The 23718-nt window shown below is 36.3% G+C and overlaps 1 protein-coding gene across 1 annotated transcript in view; it reads left to right on the plus strand.

The window, feature by feature from the left end:
- The window catches only part of LOC150100586 (glycerol kinase 3-like), a 473098-nt gene that overhangs the window by 258153 nt on the left and 191227 nt on the right, over positions 1-23718 (plus strand). Inside the window, exon 12 of the mRNA XM_090401838.1 lies at positions 21249-21327. Coding sequence (XP_090257964.1) covers positions 21249-21327 — 79 coding nt within the window. The remainder of the gene's footprint in view (positions 1-21248; positions 21328-23718) is intronic.

Consider the following 23718-nt stretch of genomic DNA (forward strand, 5'->3'; position numbering starts at 1 on the left):
TGAATTATCAGATGTAACTGCTAGAGGAATTCTGAACTCTTTAATTAGTCATCTTGAGTGATTAGGATTATCTGAAGATTACTTAAAGGAGTATTTATTGTCTGTAACTTGTGATGGTGCAGCTGTGTTGTTTGGTGTGCAAAATGGTGTAAGGAGGCTAATGCAAGAGAAGTTTCCTAGCGTTTTTTTTAAGAAGGGAAAATAGTTCCGCTACATAAAGGTGGTTCCAAGACTGCTGTTGAAAATTACCGACCAATCAGCATAACAGGAATCGTTATCAAGGTCTTGGAGAAAATAGTCAAGAGGAAAATACAAGATTGGATAGATGAAAATGAGATACTCTATCGGGGACAGCATGGTTTTGTGAAGGGTAGGTCTGCCTCAGTAACTTGCTCACATATTATAACACAGTGATGACGGCTGAACTGGATAAAGGTAATGGGTTTACAGTGATTCTACTGGACCTTGCTAAGGCCTTTGACAGGATACCACATGGAATTCTAATCAGTAAAATGCAGCATATGGGGATGGATATAGGGTTGGTGAGATGGATAGGAGGGTGGTTGACAGAGAGAGATATCAGGGAGTGGTTTATTCAGGAGTAGAGTCCAAAAGACGGCCTGTGACCAGTGGTGTGCCACAAGGATCTGTTCTTGGACCACTGCTGTTTAATTTGTTCATTAATGATATAGGAAAGGATCTGAGAGGAACAGTTCATTTGTTTGCGGATGATGCAAAGTTGGGTAGGGCAATAGTGAATGCAGATTATGTCAGAATTTTGCAGGATGATTTGGATAGTTTGGAGGACTGGGCTAAGGAGAATGAATGTCAATTTAATGTGGAAAAATGTAAGGTTTTACATTTTGAGGTGAAAAGATTAGCAGCAGTTTACTACATTGGTGGAACTGTACTCCAGGAAATTGATGAGGCAAGAGATTTAGGAGTGTTGGTGGATAAGGAGTTGAAGTTTAGGGGGCACATTGCAAAAGTGGCCAAATCAGCTCATCAAATCACTTGGTTGCTGAAGAATACATTGACGAGCAGAGACAAGCATGTTATTGTTCCTCTGTATCGAGCCTTCATAAGACCCCATCTCAACTACTGTGCCTAGATTTGGTCACCTAGGTTTCTTCTTGATGGGGAGGAGGTTGAGAGGATCCAGAGGTGAGTGACTAAGATGATAGCAGGTCTGTGGAATGAACCTTATGAGAACAGGTTGAAGATTTGTGGGTTGCAGAATTTGGTTGATAGGCGGAGGAGGGGAGATATGATTGAGACATTCAAATTACTGAAGGGTTTCTATAAAATTAATTCAGAAGATATTTTTGAGAACAGGGCTGGTTGTGGGAGGACTAGGGGACATCCATGGAAGCTGGGCAAGAGTGTGGTTAGTAAGGGTGTTAGAGCTGCATTCTTTACTTTTAGAGTGGTGAATGAGTGGAATGGGCTGCCAGAGTCTGTGGTGGGTGCTGTGACAGTGAATGAGTTTAAGGCAAGGTATGATAGATACTGTGTGAATGTCGAATAGTTGTGATGAACATGATTTGGGGCCTCCCTCGATGAGTCTAAGGACTCCCTGGAGTTGCCCGTAATAATAATAATTATTATTATTTTCTGGCATTGTGCTACCCATCGCCTTGGATTGTCTGTTAGTGACAAAGTGAACAATGTGGCAGGAGTGAATCGCTTTAAGAGTTTCATGAATAAACTTTATGTGACTTATCATGCTTCACCTAAGAATTCTAGAGAACCACAGGAATGTGCAGCAACTCTAGAACTTCAACTTCTTAAAATTGGCAGAATTTTAAGCACGCGCTGGGTTGCATCTAGCTTGTGCACTGTTTCTGCAGTGTGCCAAGACTTTGAAGCCCTCGTCCATCACTTTCTGGAGGCAAAAGAAGACAGCAGAAGAACCAAACAGATTGCTTTCTTTATGAGGGGGCCTTTAAAAAAAAATAAGGCATTCGAGTTTGTTCTTGATTTGGACCTTATGTGATGCTATCCAAGAACTTAGTGAATAAGTCTAGATTTACAAGAGAGAAATATTGACTTGTACAAATCAGACAGGAAGATAAAGAATACAGTTCAACTTTTTGAAGAACGAATTGAAAATTGTGGTCCGTACTACAGTATTTCTCTTCAAATCAGAAGAACATGAAGTTCAGAGGGATTGATCTCCACAAAAATGAAAGACACAGTCCTGCTTTCTATAAAAGTCTGAAAGAAGTTGTTGGAAAGCCTCTGCTTGAAGGAGATGATGCTGATTTGCCTAAATGTGCTAAGATTTTAGATTTCAAGTATTGGACAGAAAATCCTGGGAATCATCTGACATTTGGTAAAGCTGAAATTAAAAAGTTAGCATGCAAATTTTGCTTATATGAAAGAGAATCAGTTTGTGGAAATAAAGTCCTGGACATACTGCTTCCTCTAAAGCACACTTTGGGCACAATTGCAATATCTTCCAGTGAATGTGAAAGGGGGTTTCCCTCAGATCAATATTATAGTAACTTCATCTAGGTTATCTCTGCTTGTACGGACAATTTCTGCACTGATGTTCATCAGGATAGTAGGACCTCCTCTCACGAGGTTATTATTCTGCAGTTGACCAAAAGCAAGAAGTGATCTAGAGACGATGAGAGTATAACGGAGGATATGTTAAAAGTGTGGAAGTTGCTGTAATAACATCTTCATGGTGAGTACTTGCACCTTTTTTTTTCCAGAAAAAAAAGCACTGGTAAGGAGGATAGAGAAAATAGGATGAGGGCCATATTGCTAATGGTAACTGAATTGCAGCTAAGAGCAAGAATTTATTATAAAGGTAGGAAGGAAGTGCATTCAAGGCCATTTGGAGAAGATAGTGGCCAATATGATAAAATATATACAGTTACTACTATAGGGCACAAACTAAAAAGTGAGATGTAGATGGCATGCCTTTACAAATCAACACAAATGCAGAGTCAGTAATTATTATGGAGATGTAGATTGGAAGGATAATGTCACATGGAGAAGAAAAGGGAAAACAGCATTTGAGAATGCTGGTGGTAACATTTGTATATAACCAAGTTTGTCTTTGGTTAGAGAGAGCGATCATACAGTCTTTAGCTTGAAAGTTGCTAAACATGTTGAATTTCTAAAAATTATTAATAACGGTTGGCAGATCTTAGAGAACTTAAATGAAAGTGGGAAAGAGTATGAGAGTTAAGCCAGACTATGGCATGTTTGGTCTGGTGAACATAAGATGAGTCTTTTGACTCCATGGAGGCCTGAATAATAATAATAATAATAATAACACCATGGTGAAAGACTTTTGAAATTTGTCCATGCTAACAGATTAGTTATTACCAATACTTGCTTCTAGAACACCCATGACAGACCTATACTTGGATATCTAGCATGATAAGTCAAGGCACCAGATTGATTACATCCTGGCTCTCCAGCAGTGAAAGACAAGCATCTCTAATGTCATGCTTGTCCTGGAGCAGATTGTGGCACAGATTGTCACCTATTAATAGCCATAGTAAGACGAAGACTCCGAAAACTTCCAAATCAGGCATATCCCACTAGACTGGATGTTAGAGTAATTCCTAGTTGATTCACAGAAGAAACATTAACTTGTTTGGGTGTTTTTTTAGAGACCAACGAGGAGAACTCGCTAGAAATGCTTTGGGAAGGAGTCAAGGTGATAATACAGGATACAGCCAAGAAGTACCTTGGGCCAATAAGAATACCAAGGGACTCATGGATATTAGATTCAACATGGGATTTAATCAAAAGAAGGTGGTTGGAAATACAAAGAGACATGGTGACTGAAAAATATAAAAGATTACATAGAGAAGTGAGAAGAACCATTAAGCAGGACAAGGAAAAGTTTTATACTAATAAATGTAGAGAGATAGAGTTCCTGGTGAGGAGGCACAATTATAAAAGGATGTTTTATTTAGTTAGTGACCTAAAGAACACGTTAAAGCTCAAATCAAATGTCATCAAATACAGGAATGGAGTATTACTAACAGAACAATTGGAAATCAAAAACAGATGGAAAGAATACTGTGAGAAATGTACAATGGAGTGGATAAAGAAAATTTGGAGGAGCCCTCCCACCAGAAAAATTCCGATTTGGAACCTCCTCCACTTAGGCATGAAGTTGAAAGCTTCATACTTAACGGTAATAAGACTCCAGGTGCAGATGGAATCCCAGCAAAATTAATTAAGGCCACAGGGGATGGAGGGAGAAGTCTCCCATCTTATGTAGTCGGCTTTCATACCACTACATAAGAAGGGAGATATGAAGGCTTGCAAGAACTATAGAACTATTAATTTAATATCTCATGCAAGAAAAATTTTATTGAAGATCATGCTAAATTGGATTGAGGCCAAAGTTGAGCCAGAGATTCCTGAGGAACAAGCAGGTTTTAGGAGGTAAGGGGACCAGAGATCAGATCCTTTGCCTTAGACCGATCATAGAAAAATATAAAGAATTTAGACTCCCTCTGGTAATGTGTTTCTTAAACTACTCCAAAGCTTTTGACTGTGTTCAGCATGTGAAACTGTGGGAAGTAATGAAAAGAATGAGTTTTCCTCAACACACTATCAGGTTGATACCAATTTGTACAGGGAGCAAGAAGCCATGGTAGGAACAGATGTTGGATTAACTGATTGGCTTCAGGTTTTGAAGGGAGCTAGGCAAGGATGTTTACTTTCTCCTCATTTGATTAGTATATATGCATGAAGCATTGAATGAGCTGAACACATGAATTAGGATAGGTGGTAGATTGATCAGTAATCTGAAATATGCTGATGATACTGCACTCCTATGTAATGAAACGGAAGAACTAGGACTAATTCTTGATAAAGTTAACGAGATCAGTAAGAACAGAGGACTTAAGCACAATCCTAGCAAGATAAAGATCATGGTTCTCAAAGGAAATACAGACAGGGAAGCGCATGACAAACAAGTATACCTTAGTGGAGAAAGAATTGAGATAGTAAGTTCATGTACCTGGAATCCATTATTAATGTGAAGAACTGCTGTTCAGAAGACATCAGAAAAAGATTAGGAATGGCTAAAACAACAGTCAGAGATTTGTCTAAAATCTGGAAGGATGTATCTATCTTCATTGGAACAAAGTTGAGGATTTTGGATGCAGTTGTTTTTCCAACAGTGACTTATGGATGTGAGACTTGGAACTTAAAGAAGTCAGATAAGAAGAGGATAGCTACTTTTGAGGTATGGTGTTACAGAAGGCTGCTGAGGACATCATATACTGAAAGGTGTACAAATGAATGGATGTTAGAAAAGATCAGTAGAACTTTAAGACTCCTTAAGGATATTGACAGAAGAAAGTTAATTTTGGATACATTGAAAGGATGGAAGGTGGACTTTCAGAACAGTAATAGAAGGTAAAGTTCCTGGAAAAAGAGGAAGGGATACACTGTCAATAAGATGGATGGTGTGTGCAGAGTGACTGATCTTCAGAGAGTTAAAACCTCCAGAAAAGCATACAGCAGGACTACATGGAGAGGCCTGGTGTGGCACATGATCAGCATCAGAGTGACCATACGACATCTCTGGATGTCCAGTGAACAGATGACAGATGTACAGAAAAATAGAATTCATCAACTCCTATGTATATTTTTTCCTTGATACAAGTACATCAGAGAGAAGAGAAGATCAGTTGACAACATTAAAAACATAAGTCACATCACAGTCATATAGCTTGTGTTTACTTGCTTGTGTTGCAGTCACTAACAGGAGAATACATAATATTAGAGTTAGGGAAACAATGGTTAGCTTTTGTAATTCAAATACAAGGTTACCTAACTCATTTGTCATTACAAAAAAAACAAAACCAAAAAAAAATATATATATATGAACAGCTGATCATGATTAGTTCCCAAAACTTCAAGATAGGCAAACATTCGGAATAGTTAAGATTCAGATGATGTAAAGTTTTACAAATTTCAAGTGGCAGACAGTCAAATTTAAATCAACTTGAGTGTGGAATCCTGTTTTGATTCCAAAGGACTCTTTGCTGGTATGCATGGTAAACCAAGCCAGACTTATCAATTTCAAAAATCTGTAGTTTTTCATGTTTGATTCTGAACTCAGAATGACCCATCTGTCCAAAATAATGAAGTTGACATGAACAGGGGTGCATGTTGACTGTGAAGAATTCATGCTATTTGTTCAGATGTGTCTTTAAGGTAATGTATGGAAACTGTTTTTACACAAGATTGTAGTCCAGTTGAGGAATGATATCTATCGATCATTTTCTGAATGGTAGTTTCATTATATCCATTAATAGTAAAAGTGATTTTTATTTTATTTAATTCTTCCAGCAGAAGAGAATTGGAAGAACAGATTAAGTGAGCTCTGCATATGAGAGTTTTGATAATGCTCATCTTGTGTGAGATGATGATGTAAGGTTGGATAGATGTATCTAATATATCTACCAGTAAAGGCAGATACCTCTTTATAGAAGATTTTCTATAAAGAGGTATCTGCTTGTAGATGTACAGATTACTAAATTATCTGTACATCTTATGATAATTTAGTAAGTTACTAAATTATCCAGAATGGAAAGACTTCTTGGATTCAACTTCAATAGTGAACTTGATATGGGAGTGCATGAAGTTTATTTTATCAAAAATGTAGTAATCATGTCTCTGAGACCAAACTGTAAACATATCATCCATGAAGTGAAGTTAGATATGAGGCTGAAGAAAAATCTTCCTAAAGAGTTGAGCATCAAGATGTTCTATAAAACAGTCAGCCAAAGCTGGTGAGATGGGCCTGTCCATGACTGTTCCTCAGCTGCTTTAACAACTTATTTCCCACATATCCATACTCTTCCTAAGGTTCATAAAGAAAGTTTATCATTACATCCTATAGTTGATTGTATTGAATCTCCCACTTACTCTTCAGCACTAAATATGAGTGTGTGCTGAAAAGTTGTGATAATCACTATGAAGGAATTGAGGTAGAACCATGTAATTTACACATTATTTTACATATTCCAAATGAAATGGTATACACTTGTTACAACACTGCTTCATCATTTGCAGTCCTCTGAGGGAAAAAAAAAGTCTTTCCCTTGTTGCACAAACTGGTCCTCAGCTGCAGATATTACTTTATCATCTGCAGTAAAATTCTGTTCCTTTCAAGTGTTTATTTAAATTTGGGAATAAGAAATAGTCAGATGGGGCCAGGTATGGCGAATGGGGTGGGTGAGGCAGACATTAAAAGCCCAAGTTGTGTGTTGTCTGTTGGGTTTCGTGAGTGGTGTGAGCATTCATTTTCCTGCAAAAGCAGCACACCTCTATTCAGTTTCCTATGGCATTTTTCCTTCAGTGCTTTGTTCAGTTTCTTCAATGCTGCTGTAACATTTTCACCTGTTTTGAGGTACTCGGTAAGGATTACACTATCCACATCCTAAAAGACAATGGCAAGAATCTTCTCTGCTGCTGACTTTTGGGTTCAGAACTTCTTTGGTTATGGGAACTTTTGTGTCTCCACTTCATTGACTGTTGTTTGGTCTCTTGGTCATAGTGATGAAGCCATGTTTCATCAACATTCACAATATGAGCCAAAAATTTGCACTTGATTTCTCAAAATCCATTGAGATGACAGCACAAACATTTTGGGGGACCCACTTCGCTGCAAGCATCTGCATGTCCAGATGATGGTGGATAATGACCCCGTCTTGTTCCCTGAATATTCCTATAGTCTTTGCAATCTTTTTGGCTTGTATTCCATCTATCATCCAGAATCATGGCATGCATTACATGTGTTTTCAGGTGTGATCACTCTGCTTCCTTTAAAGTTTCTCTACCACGTGTATACTTTGCATTCCATTATTGCTTATGAAATCTCAAAACCTTACACTTTAACACTGAATTGACAGTTCCACTTACCTGCCCATTCATGCAATGTATTCGAGTCCTCTTGTAAGGCCATAACATCCGCTTGACTATGCACTTCCCCTAATTTTACATCATCTGCATACAGCTGCATATCACTAGTTAAATCCATCCCAGTATCATTAACATACAAATTGAACAACAGTGGTCCCGAAACCGATCCCTTCAGTACACTACTAGTGACCTTCCTCTTTTGGGATGCCGCACCCCAATATACATACCTATCTGATGCCAGTCACTGATCCAACTCAGAAGTCTGTTATCCAATCCCATTTCTTTCAATTTATTTAACAGCTTGTCATGTGACAGTTTATCAAAAGCTTTTGCAAAATCCAAGTATATCACTGTATATGCATCTACCCTGTCCAAGGTATTTGTCACTTTGTTGTAGTACATAAGTAAATTAGTAAAACATGATCTTCCTTTAACAACCATTGCTAATAACCACAGAGAATACTGTTGTTATCAACCAATTTCTGTAGAGATGCAGAGATTTCTGTTTCCTACAGAAATCTCTACACCAATCTCTCCAGTACCTTCATTACAACTCCAGATATACAGATTGCCTATACAACAATCCCTCAATTAGTTCGCCTAATGCGTTCTTTAAAACAGGTGCATTAATCAAAAATGCACTAATCAAATATAATAACCTATGGGAAAATGTATAATTCGTTCCTCGGATTTCTTTTTTGACCCTTAATTTTTCTTATAAAAGAAATAGGGTATGTCTCAGGTCCTAGTTAAAGGAAAACTATGAAGCTGAAAGACAATAAAACATGTTCAAAATTTAAATCTATTATTCTGGCTGGCATTCTGTTTCTTTTTTTCATACAACTGCCTCTTCTGCAAATTTTCCTGCTTCTCTCTTCACAAGAGCCAGTCTCTAAGCATTGCTACTTAAAAGTTTCGGTTGCACGAAAAATATTTTAAATTTGTTTCTGTGAAATCTCTTTGGGCTTGTCAGTGATGAAATTTTCTTCATATTCTTCAGGATCCTCCTTCTGTGCATCTAAATTTAGCAGGTTGGAATCACTCAGTTTCTCAGAATGAGATTTAATTAACTTAGATTCATTTGAAAAGCCTCTAAAATCATTTGCACAATGTGGAAGAATGTGCTTCCAAGTGGATCGCATATTGCTAGCAGTAATTTCATTAGACTTTATAACCAGGCTGAGATTTCTCTGATTTAGCCAGAAAAGTCTTGAAAGGCATTGGTTTCCAAAAAAAGGCCAGTTTCATCAACATTAAATATTTGTTGGTCACAGTAGCCTCCTCCTTATACAATTTTCTTCAAATCTCTGGATAATTTGCGGTCACCTATTTATTGGCACTTGCAGCTTCGCCTGTGATTAGAACATTATGTAGGCTATTTCTCAAACCACCCAGCACTAATGTGGAATTCTTTTTCTGTCATTGATAGCCTTTTCTTTCAAGGTTGCAAAGAGACTTAATACTTTTGATTTAATAAGGTCAGTTCTTAGCAGGATCCATTTTTGGTTACAATCTTCAATCTGTGTACAAAGAAGTCTCTCTAATTCAATCAATATAATACTTGGCATTCAGCAGCTTTGCTTAAAATTGCTCTTATAGTTGATTCACCCATTTTTGTGTTCTTGTCTTATCTTTGCTCTGAACTCGCCTTGTTCACTTTCTTTATTATTTCATGTTTTTCTTCCAATGAGATTACTTTTTGAATCATTTTCACACTTTCACTTTTTTGCTCACTAATTCTTTTACTGAATGATGAGAGGTTGGGAAAATACTTTAAAATAAAAATAAAAAAAATGTAAGGAAAATAATTGCAAAGGAGGAACAAGATATGATCAGGAAAATGCTATGTAATTAGCATTCGACATAAATTTTGGTGGTAAAAATTTGGAACATAGTATACATAGCGTACATGGAAGTAGTGTAGTATGCCATTAAAAATAACTCTGTAAAATGTTTTAAATCAATAACTAAATTATTTCATTCTGGTAAGTGATTTTTTAAAATAGTTAGCCATAAAAAATGTATAGATTAAAAATTTTAAAAATCTGTAACATTTATTTTTAAGGTATATATAGGCATACTAATCGAATTTTAGAGGTGCACTAATCGAATTTGGGTATAGAAAAAAATGACACACTAATCAAAAAACGCTCTAATCAGGGGGCGTATTAATTGAGGGATTACTGTAATTTGATGCTACCTTTATGCAGTGGAACAGTTTTACCCTCCTTCCACTCCCTTGGAACCTGTGTAAGACTCCTATTAAACAGGCGTGCCACTGCTATTGCCAATTCCCTTTAACATTCCCTTAAGATGCATGGTAATATGTCATCAAATCCTATTGCCTTATTGACATCAAGGTTATTTATTTCCTTAAATATCTCCTGCTCCTCACAATTAAGCCATCCTCTCCTATGTCCTCCACATTTAAGTTCCTCATGATTCCATCTTGATCAGGATGAAACATCCTTATAAATTGATCACTGAATATTTGCAATATCTTCTGCGGCAGTTACCATTCTACCATTTTCAGCCATTAACATCATCTTACCATGATCATGCTTCCTTCTACTTGCCACATATCTAAAAACTCTCTAGGGTTTTCTTTGCCTGATTTGCCAATTTTTGCTCATGCTACAGTTTTGTTTTCCGTACTAACTGAGCCACTTTCCTGCCTTGTTCTTTATACTCTTCATGTCACTGATTATTATCATTATTCATCTTTTACTGCCTCCAAATAACCACCTCCTTCCAGATTTCATCCTTGAGCCCCTTCATTCATTCATTTTACACCTACCTTATTCAGCCTTTTGGCCTTTGGAATACATTCACATCGATGCTGTTGTGTATTTCTTTGTCAATTCCCAAGCAGCATTTATTTCCTTACTGCTCAACTCCTCATTCCTTGCTATAGCTCCAAGCTGTCTCCTAAGCCTGTCATAATCAGAAGCCTGAATATGGCTAGCAACAACACAGGTGATCACTTGATCACTCTCACCAACTAGAGGAAAGTGTGAAACCCACTCACAATTACATCCTCTGATGAAACAATCAGATCTTAAACTCTTCATCCTCACATGCTCTCTTTTATGTGCTGCCTGAGGTAGTTATCTCTCAAGAACTCGAGAAATTCATTTTCCTTTCCCAAATGCTATCTCTTCATTCCAATCTATATTGTCATAATTAAAATCACTCATAATAATTACCCTTCCTTTGTTCACTAATCCAAGTTGTTTATACATTTCTTCATCACCACCCTCCACATTCCCTGGCCTATAGCAATATCTAACTAAATATGTCTTCCTGTCAACCTCCATGTTATACCACACTACCTCATAACCATTGCCACTATTTCCCTCTTTCATGTCTACCTTATGTGGACTTAATTCCCCTGTTATCATCAGTAGCACTCCCCTTCTCTTCCTGTCCTTTCTATCCTCATGAAAAATACTGTATCCTTCCATTTTCATTCCCATTAGGATATCATTTTCATTCAACCATGTTTCACTTATTCCAATAATCTTGGGGCGAATAAATTCAATCAGTGAAACCATCTCATCTCAATTATTTCTGGCACTTCTGGCAATTGTAAACAAACACAGTAATTTATTTTTAGGTCTATAACTAGTCTTATCCAAGCCACTTGTTGGTTGTGATTTCCCCACCACACCTGCCCAATCATCTTTCCACCACTTACTACATACATATGCTCAGTTATAACTTCCCCATCCACATCACAATATACTCCATCTTCATACACACATTCACTGCCACTTTCAACATCTGCTCTCCCTATGCCATGTCTCCCTGTCTGTTCAAGCTCCCTCCATTTCCATGTTCCTCTCGCATTCTCTCTTCATCTCTCACACTACTCTGTTTCCACTGCCAAGCACAGTCTGTCTCTTCAATACTACTCTCCTGATTTTTCACTTCATCTCCTGCACGTATCACGCACTGTACTTCTATCTAGTAACACTTTCTCCAGTGCACTCACTCCAAAGCTATTCAAATGCAACCTATCACAGCTCTATAACTCCATTCTTCCCTCAAACACATACCCATCTACAAACTGTACTTTCCATCTCAACTCATCATTTCATACCTCAGCAACACACTTGACAACCTTTCCCAATACACTGTTATCTTTCACTCTTCTCAATAACTTCCTGATATTCTCCCTCACATGCTCCTTACATCCGCTAAGATTATTGTCCCCATCACAAATTCTCTTGCTCATTTCTTCGTCATGTCTGAATTATTCTTCCAGTATTTCTTCCAATGCCTGAATTATCCTACTCATTCTCCATCCTGGATAGCAGACCAACCTTGTGGACTCTCTACAAGAGTAGACAAGATATGTGGAAGCGATCACCATTTTGTTTAGAGTAAGATAAAACCGAATATCATATCAAAAAGAAAAATATGTAGGAAAGCTTTAAAAGAATTCAAATTCAAACTGCTTTTAGAAGAGGACTGTAAATATTTATATGCTACAGCAGATCTGAAGAAAACGTTAATTGATTCAGCTAGGGAAGCATGTGGTGAAATTTGCAGTGATAATAAATTAAAATTTTAAGGTTGACTGAAAAGACTCCTGGCAAAAAAGAAATCGCATCAAAAGTTCTTGGCATCAAGTGCAGAGAATCATGCAAGAATTCTAAGTGTGTACAAGTATCTAAACAAAAGTCATGGGAAGAGTTTGTTAGGAATATTGAAGAAAAATATCATAGGATGTCAAAATATTCTAGAATTTATTGTAAAAGGAAGGAAAGAATACTATAAAAGGAATCAGATTATTATTATCCAAGACCCCATGGAGTCTCTGCAGAGACACCACATTCTCAGGCAAGGCATTCTAATCATTCACAAGTCTGCATGTAAAAAACCTGCTTCTCACTCACCTCATCATACCCTCTTTGTACAGTTTCCAGGGATGACCTCTGGTTCTCCCCTGATCTCCCACTATTTTCTGTAGAACCTCTCCAGCATTGATCCTATAACAACCCCTTACTAACTTGTAGGTCTCTATCATATCTCCCCTCTTCCTCCTGTCCACCAGACTGCGAATTGCATCTTCTCAATCTTTCCTCATACTCGACATTCCAGAAGTTAGAAACTACCTTAGTCAGTCGCCTTCTGAAAACCAAGTGACCAAATCTGGGCACAATAGTCCGTGTGTGGCCTAATCAAAGCTTTATACAATGGAACAAGAATCTCCCTACTTCTACACGTCAGTGTCCTTCGCATCATTCCCAGAAGCCTTTGTGTTGTCTTCACAATTTTGGCTATGTGTCTCATAAATTTCAGATCCTTATCCACTATCACCTCCGACAATATATCCTCACTAAGCATAAATTCTGCATCCCATCTTTGTTTTCCAAATTTTAAAACCTTACATTTTGCAACATTGAACTTACATCCCCATCCCCATGCCCAATCACTCAATTTATTCAAGTCTTCTTGTAAGGCCACAACATCTTGTGGCACATAGTTGTGACATAAAAGCTAAAGATAAAGATATTCCAGATGCTTGGAGTAATTACTTGGAAAGATTATTAAATGAGTTAAGCAATGACTGAACTGTTTATTCAATGGCTAAATCCAAAGTAATCAGTAATCATTATAATGCTAAATTACATCAGATATTTGTAGCCCAAAAAATTCAAAAATCTGTGCCTCCACTTCGTTCACTAGTTGATACTACCCTTTCAAACTTGCCAAATGTTAAAAAACAAAAAAATTTCATCTTCAGAATTTGGGATTGGCTTTGATGTTTTATTTCTGTTTACTAACCTGACATTTTTAAATTATTCAGATTTCTTATTTATGCTGTTTTTAAATGAACAGGAAAGATTTACAAACAACTAGATGGGACTGTAAAGATTCTTCCCCCCCCCCCCCAGCAGATTTCTGTATGAAAAAATTAGAAAATAATGCCCCCACAGCACGGCTGCACTCAAGGCTTTAGCAAGGGTTGATTCTGATGATGTGTTTGCTTAGTTTCATGGCCCAGACACATTGGGTACATTTTTAGTGCATTTCATTCAGTCCACCATTCTAAAATTTTATTCAAAAACTCATCATCATCATCATACATATCAAGGATTTAGGCCTAGTATGGCCTGTTCCGGCCTTAGAAGTCATCGTTTAAGAGGACATCCTGGTTTTCTTTTTTCCTAATGGCTTGTACTTTAAGGCTTGTTTTGGTAATCTTTCTGTTTTCATTCTTTGAACGTGTTCCATCCATCTATGTTTATATTTTTTAATTTTTTCAATTACTGGTTCTTGGTTTAATTCTTTCATAATATCTTCGTTTCTTTTGTGATCAAATAGGGTATACTTTGCAGTTTTTCTCATAAACTTCATTTCTGCTGTTGTTAATCTTTGTTTGTCTTTTTGTTTTATTGTCCAGATTTCGCTTCCATACATTAAGACCGGTAGGGCTAACGTATTGTATACTTTTAGCCTGGTTTGTTTTTGAACTAGGTTTGGTTTAAATATAGAGTTAATTACTCCTGTTATTTTTAAATATTTTGCAATTTTTATGTTTATATCTTTTTCATTTTCATAAGTGATCATACATCCTAGGTAGTTAAATGAATTCACCTGTTCTAAGATCTTGTTATCTAATACTATTTTAGTTCTTGCTGGATCTTGTCCTTTAAAGGCCATAGTTTTTGATTTTTCCGTTGATATTATCATACCATAATCTTTGGATATCTCATTTAGATTTAAAATAGCTTTCTGTAAATTATCTTCAGAATTTGTAATTATTATTTGGTCGTCTGCAAAGAGGAGAGTGTTTAAGTTAACTGTAGGTGAAAGTTTAATTCCTTGATGTAAATTTTTACTCCATTTTATTATTATTTCATTTAAGTAGATATTAAAAAGAGTTGCTGAGAGGGGACATCCCTGTCAGACCCCTTGGTTTATCTCTCTTGTATATGATCGCTCGTGATTTAATCTTATTTGTATTTGATTATTTTCATATATACTTGTGACAGCTTTTAGGATATTATTTGGTATTTGTCTTTCTTTTAATATGTTAAATAATATGTTTCTTTTAACTTTGTCAAATGCTTTTTCAAAGTCAATAAATGCAATATGTGTTTCTAAATTATATTCTCTTCTTTTCTCTATTATTAATTTTAGGCAGAAGGCTGGGTCTATACATGATTGTCCTTTTCTAAATCCATTTTGTACCTCTAGAATAAAGTTTTCGAAATATTTCATTAGTTTGTTATTTAAGATTCTGCTTATATTTTGTAACATGAATTTAGTATACTGATACCTCTATAGTTTTTAGGCAAAAACTGCAACGTCAAAAGTTATGTGGACAGTTTTGTACGCATAATATTGGATGAAATATATTGCAGTTTTTGAATAAAATTCTATATATATTTTACATGTGTAAGCTGTGAAAGTTTTTAAATATGTCTAGCACACATGCTTCATTAAAACTATTTAATACAAAAAAACAATCATAATTAACTGTTCTACTTAGATACATTAGTCACATGTTTTAAATGTTTCATTATCTTTTTCTGTTTATAGAAAGCAACACACACTAAAAGATACTTGGATAAACAGCCACACCATCATTCAGTCCTTAAAACAGTAACATATTGGGCCAAGGTTATATGTTCTAGTGACACAGCACTTACCTTATAACTCGCTTGCCACACTTTTTTTTTTTTTGAGCCAGAGACTATAGTCATCACTGTAAAAGAGATAAAATACAACATATCCCCCTAATCCTGCTCCTCTTTTCATATCAAGACCATAAGCAGAACCTGCAACATCTAGCATAGGTCTGAAAATATAGTACACTAAATAAACATAAGCTTCACACCACTTTTACCCACAGATTAAAATGCCTTTATCCATTCTCTTGAGAACTTCTTTTTTTGTATATCAGATAGTGCATAAAATGCCTTGCATTATCTACAGTTAAGCATACTTTATTTATTCATATGGAGTTTCCTCCCTTTTCTTCCCCGTCCCTATTGGGGTGAGTTGAGCCCCCTCATGGGGATTAAGTATTTATGGCTGTAGATCCGTGTGTGTGTTCACGGGGCTGGCTTGCCTGCTTGCGGGATGAAAAACCCCAGATAAACTGGGGGGGGGGGAACCCTGCTGTCCATGCCCAAGACCAGCTAACTTGGTTATGGCTGAGGAAGATCCTTAAGCTCCTCACGTCGGCGACAGGAATCAAACCCAGGACACTCCTTCCACAGGCATATGGTTGCGAAGCGCTAAGCCACTAGGCTGACCACGCGGTCAGTTAAGCATACTGTGAACACAGGAAGATCTGTTATCGTCCACCTCAAAGTATATAAGAAATAGGCTAACTCCTGTTATTATAGCAGGTCAGGACTGGCAAATTGCACAACTGGACAACTCTTGAATTCCATTCAGTAGCTATAGACTACTTTAAATCCAAATGGGTTAGAAATAAAACAGTCGATTATATCTTACATCATATCTTATAAAATATCATAGTTGATCATATCTTACATTGGGTTAAATTCCAAAGGAGTGGAATGTAGGCAAGATTGCACTGCTTCATAAAAGAGGACAGAATTCAAGCATCGGTTAAAGTGTTGGAAAGACTGGTGAGAATCTGGATCCAGAATTGTGTTGATAATAATGGTATTTTCTTTGATGACCAGCACAGACTTGCTAAAGGGAGGTCATGTTTTAGTAATCTGCTTATTTATTACAATAAGGTGACAGCAGTACTGGATGTGGGAGATGGATACACAGTAGTATACTTAGACTTTGCAAAGGCTTTTGATAAATTACTGCATGATAGTTAATAGATGAGATGAACTATGAGGCATACAGCAGATGTTGTTGCGTTACAAGAAGACTTGAATAGACTGAGTGAATGGGCACAGTAGTGGGGAATGCCAGTTCAGTGTTGCAAATGTAAGGTTGGTTTTAAAATTTGGAAAACAAAGATGGGATGTAGAACTTACTCTTGGTGGGAACATATTGTTGTAGGTGGAATAAGAGATCTTGGAGTGATTGTGGATAAGGATCTGAAATTTAGAGGATATATTGCCAAAATTGTGAGGATAACACAATGAATTCTGGCAACAATGGGCCGGACACTGACTTTTAAAAGTAAGGAGATTCTGGTTCCATTGTATAAGGCTCTGATGAGGCCATGTATGGACTACTGTGAACAGATTTGGTCACCTTGTTTTCAAGAGGATGAAGAGATGTTCGAGAGGGTCCAGAGACAATTAGCCAAAATAGTTTCTGATCTCTGGAATGTTGAATATGAAGAAAGTTTGAGATGATGCAGTTTGCAGAGTCTAGTGGATAGGAGGAAGAGGGTGATATGATAGAGATGTATATGTTGGTAAGGGGTTGTTATAGCATTAACCCTGCTGGCTTGGTTGTCCGAGTGGATAGAGTATCCGCTCTCCAGCTAAAAGGCTGCGGGTTTGAATCCTGCCATGGGCACGGATGTTTGTGATTGTCTGTCGAAATACCAGTGGTGGTTGGCATTGATGTGGTTGCATTAAGTTGGTGATTGAATGGTGGAGATGGAGCTGTAGAGCAGGTGCCCTCCCTCGATGAGTCGTTGGACTCCCTACAGGTGTCAAATAATAATAATAATAATAACATTGAAGAGATTTTTCATAAAATGGTGGAAGACTGGGGGAAAATAAGAGGGCATCCTTGGAAGCTGTAGAATGAGGGTGGGAGCAAGAAACAGATTTTTTGCATGGAGAGTTGTGAATGATTAGAATGCATTGCTTGAGATTGAAGTATCTATAGAGAATTTAAATATGTTTAAGACATGATATTTTGAGCTGGGTGTATGCCAAAATGGACCTCCTAGACAAATCTTTGACTCTATGGGATCTTAGGATAATAATAATAATAATATACTGAAGACCACAGATATGACAGTCTGAAGAAAGTTAAATCAGTGAATAGATGACATGATTGGTATCTATACTAAAAACGATGACACAGGTAAAAACTTAACATTATTAATTAATATCAAGGATTTATAAGCCAAGTAAAAATTGTTGGGTTACTTAAACAGAATAGGAGATGAAAGAATAGCAAAAATAGCAGGGGAAAAAAAAAAACTATGAAATACCAAGATATAAACAAGTTGATGCACTAAGAGTGCCTTAGAAGACAAATGTAAGAGCTTATCTTATAAATGTTATCTGAATAATAACACAGTCCAACACAATTTTTGCTGACTTTTATATGAGACTTGTTTTTTACTAATTTGGGTGTGCTGATTTCAAATATCAAACCCATTTTTCTCTATCACGTCAGGTTTTTCCTCTATGGCATTTTCTTTTTGCTAATTTGTAAGTTTTTGATAGTTTTAAGGAGGCAGTACTATTTAGATGATCAAAAAAACTGATTTTTTAATATTATTTTCTGAAAGTATGTACTTTTAAAAATCTGTTCTAACTTTTTATCAAGAAATTCGAAAAATTCCCAAAGATATAGCCTATTATTCAAAGCGGTGCGCAGATCAGAATCGGAGCTTGTTAGTTAACGAATAAATGCGTAAGAACCTGCAATGGCACATACTGGCGCTTTGAATGCGAGAGAGGCCTATAATTAGATACATAACTACTTAACAATATTCATTAAAAATTACAAGAATATTTATAAAAAAAATAACAATTTTACTTACACGTGAGTTTCAGGGAATAAATTTTTGTTTGTAGCAATTTCTACTGTGTGTTCTGTTTTGGCAATCCCTTTGAATACTCCAACAGTAGTCGGCCATCATGTCAGAATCCCATCTTCCTTGGTACCGATCTTCCATAGTTTTTAAGTCTTGATGAAATCTTTCGCCTTGTTCATCGCTTACAGCACCTAAATTCTCGGGAAATCTATCAAGATGACTGTATAGGAAATGAAGCTTTATGCTCATGTTGCAACCTAGGCGCTGGAAATTTTCGAGCATTGTTTCCACTAGATCTTTGTAATTGCACGCTTTTTTGTTTTCAAGAAAATTATTTGCAACCATCGTAAATGAAGTCCAGGCCACTTTCTCAATTTCGTTCATAGAGTTGATGAAATTTGGGTCTCTCATTAAAGTTCTAATTTGAGGTCCATCAAATACACCGGCTTTAATTTTTTCATAACTAAGTCGTGGAAATTTTTCACATATGTATTGGAAACAGTCACCTTGTAAATCTAAAGCTTTAACATACCGCTTCATAAGACCTAGTTTGATGTGTAGAGGTGGAAAAATGATTTTTTCTCTGTCGATTAAAGGTTGATTTATAACATTCTGTTCTCCAACATTTAAGGATATTCTAAGAGGCCAATGTTTCTGACTCCAATGTTGGTTTTTAGCTCGACTATCCCAGAAGCATAGAAAACACGGAAACTTTGTATATCCTCTTTGAAAGCCAAGTAAAAAGTTCACCATTTTAAGATCCACACAGATGATCCAGTTATGGTCTGTGTATTTTAATAACTTCAGAACCTTTTTAATGTCCTCATATGTTTCCTTTAAGTGGACTGAACAGCCAATAGGAATTGAGCCATATACATTCCCATTGTGTAGTAAGACACATTTGTGACTTCTGCTTGAACTGTTGATAAATAAACGCCACTCATTTGGATGATATTGTACAACACTCATTTCAGTCAGTAAACCTGACACATTGTTACAGTAAACAAACCCACACTCGTGTTTAAAATATTGTACAAGATTACTTTCCCTGCTACGATAAAAAGTTATCTTCGTATCTTGCTCCAGTAAGTTTTTTTCATTTAATCTTGAAGCTAACAATTCCGATGATTCCTTTGATAGGCCCAAATCTCTTACTAAGTGTCATTCAATTCCGCTTGAGTAAAACGTTGCTGTCCAGAACTAGAAATTAAATTTTCATTGTCTAAATCAACATTACTCCTCAAGAACATCTGGCATATCCCGATCATGCTCGTTCTCAAGTAAAGGAAGTCCTTTATAAATTGGCATGTCTATTTCATTGGAATAAGCAACTGGCCGAATTGCTGAGTCGAGATTTGGATACACAATTTTTTTCTTATTCTTCTTATTATAACCAGAAGTCTGAACTAAACAAAAATAGCAATCATCTACGTGATTTTTCGGTTCACGCCAAATCATTGGCATGCCAAAAGCTAATTATTGGCGTTTTCCCTTGCTCCACTGTCGTAAATTTTCTACACATGACTTACACACTTTATTTGGAGTCCATGAATTGTCCTGATCTGCAAGTTTTACGTCAAAGTATGCAAAGTACACTTTCTTAACGAAATCAGTGATATTTGTCCTTTGACTGGGAACAGTAAAGCTGCCACAAATGTAGCAGAAGGAATCTACACTATTGATTCAGACATGATGTATTTTCTTCACTGCCGACTAACATGCAATTAACAAGACAGAAAAAAACAGAGACTTTATTGAAACGTTATAAGCGCTCATCATACTTTCACGATCGATTAACGATTGATGATTTTGATCGTTCTTTGTCCGCTATGATGCATATAGCATTCATTTGTTTTAGGCAGTTGTCATCGCCTACTTTTCATCTAACCGATCTAACTGTATTAGGTCGGTTATCGGCCTCTCTCTCGCATTCAAAGCGCCAGTACATGCTGTTGCAGGTTCTTACGCATTTATTCGTTTATTAACAAGCGAGAGTGGTGAGTGCTCCGATTCTGATCTGCGCACCGTTTTGAATAATAGGCTATATCTTTGGGAATTTTTCGAATTTCTTGATAAAAAGTTAGGAACAGATTTTTAAAAGTACATACTTTCAGAAAATAATATTAAAAAATCGATTTTTTTGATCCTCTAAATAGTACTGCCTCTTTAAAACTATCAAAAACTTACGAATTAGCAAAAAGAAAATGCCATAGAGGAAAAACCTGACATGATAGAGAAAAATGGGTTTGATATTTGAAATCAGGGCACCCAAATTAGTAAAAATAAAGTGAAAGATCATAATCAGCAGAAAAAAAATTTTTTTTTGTTGGCCAGTGTAATTGACAAATCTGTTACCAAAATAATCGGTAATAAGCTCTTTTTGAATATAAGGCTAAAGCTGTGTGTAAAAGCAAGTGATTGTTGTTTCTACCAGATGTATATTGCCTTCATTATTTGGGATCTAATTTCTTAGCATATGCTGTTTCTGAACAAATTTAATTTTTTATTCATTTTTTAAATTTATTTTTAAATTTATCCCACACACAACAAGTACAAGAACCTGTAGCACATTAGTACCGTGTGTGAGGTGTGACATATACTTACATGATTTGCTACATATTAATTTCTCATAGTCAAATATAATATTTAACTATTGTAGGGTTCAGTAGCAGTTGCAGGAGGTGCTGTGAGGTGGCTCAGAGATAATTTGGGTATTATTCAGTCACATGATGAAATGGGTAAATTTTCTTTCATTGTTACTGTATATTTTATTAATTATTTTGTTGAGAAATAAGTTTATTCATATTTTTATTGCTACTGAATTAATTCAAAGTTTTAATTGTGTATTTCTGTCTTTAATGAAATATTTTCAAGGTATTATATAATAATGTTAATCTAATAATGGATGATGAAATAACCCATCAGGGTTATTTCATCGTACATTACTTGTATTTAAGATTTATGTGTATATGTAGTTCACAGTCCTCTTCAGATGGTCATGGTCTGCAGCAGAACCTAATTGTGTATTTTATACTCTTAACCTCTGTCTCTCACCAAACAGCCTCTTACTCGTTGTTTGTATTACTTCATACTACCACTTATAATTTAAAATAGCTACTGTAATTGGATTTAACCTCTTTGTAGTCATTAGCAATACTTTATCACTCCGTCTTGCTTGTCCTTTCTTATTAGCCAGGTATTTCACCAATGCTAGTCATTTTTGGTCCCATCCACCCTGATGAATATTCAGGTATCTCTTAAAACCTCACTGATTCAATTAAGAAGTGTCAGTTGGTCCATGAACCTAATTCCTTATCCCATGTCCATATTCATTGCTTTTCTTGTATAGCAAAACTATTCCCACTATTCTCCTTGTCATCCTTTCCATATATCATTCTTTCTGAATCCCTCTGTCATAATAATCTTAATCCCTCACCTTAGTGCATGCAGCTACCCCCTTATATCTAGTTTTTCTGTGACTATGTATCTTAACTCTTTCACTGAACAGCAATTTCTCCAAAATCATCTAACACCATATCCATTCAATTCATCCTACGACTACAAATCCTTTCTATAATCAAAAGCATTTTGTGTATCAACATACTGCACATTCTGTAAATTGAATCATTATCATTTGCAGCTCGGTGTATTCTCACTCATGGCGTATCTTGGCATATTGATAGCTGCTTTATCAACAAGCACAGTGTTGATATGGAAAATAGGAATAGTTGATTATGATTAAAGGTTTGCTATAGTTAAAAATTTTAGAGTGACATCAATAATATAGGACTGATGCTGTGGCTTTGTTATGGTGGGTGAGTTCAGTCAAGTCTGCTGTATGCAAAAAACAAATCAGATCTAACATCATAATGTGGGAATGGGGCTGTCAATGGAGGGACAAAAATTACAGGATAATAGTTGGAATATTGAAATAGGCCAAAGTATCTTTAAGACAAACCTCACAAGTGCTTGAGGCATGTGAGTGCCAGAATAGAAATTATCAAAAAATGCTGAATTCATTTTCTCACATTTTGAATTTGAATGGGACAGTCATTAAGTAATGCAAGAATAGTTGTTGGTTCAAAGGGATATTGCAATTCATGTATACTAGTATTAGAAGCATCAGGACTCAAGCTGAAGAGCCTCTGATGTTGGTTAAGTTCAGCTTTGAATTATTATTGGCATTATTGAGACTTGGTTTGAGTCAAAGTTATTTTCAAGGAGGATAGAAAGAAGAGGATGGGGAGGAGATATTGCATATGATAATAGAGCATTTGCAACAGTCAAGAGTAAAAGTTCAGCAAAAAAAGGTGGATATGTGGTTATTGTTATCTGCTGTAAGCCAGGATCTTAAAGGAAGATAGAAATGACATATGACAGATAGAAATAAGCAAATAAGTTCAGCAAGTGTAGAATGAGTAATTATTATTACTCATTATTATCAACAGACCTCCATGGAGTCAAGAGACTCATCGTGGGAGGTCCTACTCTCACATGCACAGCTCGTCATACCTCGACTTAAATGCAATCTGTTCCTGCACTCACCACACTCTCATGCAATGCATTCCAATCACCCACCACTCTCCATGCAAAAAATCTACTCCTCACTTCTTGCTCGCACCCACCTTATACAGTTTCCAGGGATGGCCTCTCATTCTCCTCCTATTTCCAGATATTCTATGAAAAATCTGATCCATACTAATCTGGTAATTACCCCTTACCAACATATACATCTCAATCATATCTCCCCTTTTCCTTCTATCCACTAGACTCTGTAATTTGCATTCTCTCAATCTGTCTTCATATTCTACATTCCATAAATTAGTCAACTGTCTCTAGACCCACTCCAACATCTCATCATTGAAACCTGGTGACCAAATCTGTGCACAGTAATCCATATGCAGCCTGATCAAAGTCTTGTACAAGACTTTGATCAGGCTGCATATGGATAATGGAATCAAAACATCCTTACTTCTACATATCAGTTCTCTGCATCATTCCCATAACTGCTATGTCATTCTCAGAATTTTAGAAAAATGGCCACGAAATTTCAAATCTCTATTCACCACAACCCCTAAATTCTTCATTTCCTCTACCTCCAAAATATCCCCAATGATCCTACTCTGCAT

Source organism: Typopeltis vanoorti, chromosome 12 (genome assembly GCF_054136105.1).
Source record: "Typopeltis vanoorti isolate ZY-2024b chromosome 12, IOZ_Tvanoo_1.0, whole genome shotgun sequence".
Lineage (NCBI taxonomy): Eukaryota > Metazoa > Arthropoda > Arachnida > Uropygi > Thelyphonidae > Typopeltis > Typopeltis vanoorti.